General features: G+C 45.7%; 1 protein-coding gene across 1 annotated transcript; it reads left to right on the top strand.

Annotated features, from left to right (window-relative positions):
* The first annotated feature begins 1,507 nt into the window (after positions 1 to 1,507).
* On the top strand, positions 1,508 to 1,984 carry LOC130020157 (60S ribosomal protein L23a-like). The gene has a single exon (XM_056110815.1). The coding sequence runs from the start codon at positions 1,508 to 1,510 to the stop codon at positions 1,982 to 1,984; it is 477 nt and encodes a 158-aa protein (XP_055966790.1).
* Positions 1,985 to 2,192: the final 208 nt, after the last annotated feature.

Raw genomic sequence — 2,192 nt, forward strand, 5'->3', positions numbered from 1 at the left:
TCAGGTCTGAAAGAAAGCAATCATGCTGAGAATGGGCCCTACCCAGGGGTCACTTTTGCCTGAGGAATGTTGCCCACTGGGAAAACAAAAACAAGAGATTCAACATTGACTTTTGTTTGTTTTGTTTGAGAGTTACTTTTGGTGGTGCACAGGGCTTACTCCTCCATCGGTCTATGGTCTGTGTCAACATTTTTTTTCTTGTTTTGTTTTTGTTTTTGCCTTTTGGGTCACATCCAGCAATGCACAGGGGCTACTCCTGGCTCTGCACTCAGGAATTACTCCTGGCGGTGCTCGGGGGACCATATAGGATGCTGGTAATTGAACCTGGGTCAGCGGCTTGCTAGGCAAACACCCTACCCGCTGTGCTATCATTCCAGTCCCGTCAACATTGCTTTTGATGCTTCCCTGGATGAGGGGACAAAAACAGGAGTCTAGAATCCACCAAGAGTGGGAGCCCTGGTAATACTCCCCCCCCCCAACACACACACACACACACACACACACACAGAGCTAGAATTCAGAAGTACTGTTTCATAGGAATAAGTTGTCTATAACCCATCTCTCGGCCCATCTGTGTGATCCAGAAAAGTCTGTTTCTAGAACTGTCTTATAATTAACGATCCCAGATAGCCAGGATACCAGCCCACCTCGGCTTTCTAGGTTTGGAAACACAAATGATCTGGATCCAGGGACAGGAACTTGGATCCACTCTGAGCTGATGGTGGACATACAGTCAGCTGGAGCAGAGAAGCAGGAAGGAGCAAGCCCAAGCAGAAAGCCACGCAGGAGTATAGTGACTCCCCCAGGGACACAGGAACAAGTGGCCAGTCTCTAAGGCCAAGGGACTGTTCCCCTCCGCTCAGAAAGAGCACCAGGTGGAGAAGTACAGTGTGGGGGGGGGGGAGGGGGCTTGAGCCATGTGCACACCTTTATTCAGGGCAGCACTCAATAGTTAAGGTTTAGAGTCAGCCTAGATGTCTACTGACAGGTCAGTGGATCGTGAAGACGTGGTCTATATACATACACAATGGAAATACTACACAGCCGTAAGGAATGATGGAATCATGGAATCGCAGCAACATGGATGGAACTGGAAGACATCATGTTAAGTGAAGTAAACCAGAGAAGGATGAACACAGGATGGTATTGCTTAGATGTGCTATTTAGAAGAACTGGATGAAGGACTGCAGTGTTTTCTTTTTTAATTTTGTAAAGTAGTTCACAATATTTGATTACATTTAATATTCAGACACCAATCCCATCACCATTACACCTTCCCATCACCATATTCAGAGGTTACCATCCTGAACCCCAGTTCTTGCCCCAAAGCAGAACTGAAAGAATATATTTTTATTGTTTGTTATGAAAAACTGCTGAAAATGCTTCTAAAAGGTTTCCTTAGAGGAAAAAGTGTGAAGATTGTTGTATTTCACCCAAGGGCCATTAAGCCCTTTTATAAAAGATCACTGATATGTTGTTAAAGTTTGAGCGTTGCCTTTTTACGAAGATGGTGCCGAAGGCCAAGAAGGAAGCCCCTACCTCTCCCAAAGTTGAAGCCAAAGTCAAAGCCAAAGCTTTGAAGGCCAAGAAAGCAGTGCTGAAAGGTGTCCACAGCCAGAAAAAGAAAAAGATTCGCACATCAACCACCTTCAGAAGACCCAAAACGCTTCGGCTGAGAAGGCAACCCAAATACCCTCGGAAGAACATCCCCGAGAGAAACAAGCTTGACCATTATGCCATCATCACATTTCCTCTGACTACTGAGTCAGCCATGAAAAAGATAGAAGATAACAACACATTTGTGTTCATTGTAGATGTCAAGGCCAACAAGCACCAGATTAAACAAGCTGTGAAGAAGCTCTATGACATTGATGTAGCCAAGGTCAACACCCTGATTAGGCCTGATGGAGAGAAAAATGCCTACGTTCGGCTGGCTCCTGATTATGGCACCTTGGATGTTGCTAACAAAAGTGGGATCGTCTAAACAGTACAGCTGGCTAATCCTAAATACAATTTCTTTTCCACCATTAAAAAAAAGGTTGAGCCTTATGAGACTGCTGTGCTTTAAAGGAGGGATGTCACGATCAACCTTGACCCCGGAGAATGGGGAGGTGAAGGAAAGAAAGAGTGAAGGGGACGGGAGAACAGACAGATGAGAAGCAACGGGAGCCAGGTCAGGAGAGTCGGGTACA

This window comes from Sorex fumeus, unplaced genomic scaffold (genome assembly GCF_029834395.1).
Source record: "Sorex fumeus unplaced genomic scaffold, SorFum_2.1 ptg000010l, whole genome shotgun sequence".
NCBI lineage: Eukaryota > Metazoa > Chordata > Mammalia > Eulipotyphla > Soricidae > Sorex > Sorex fumeus.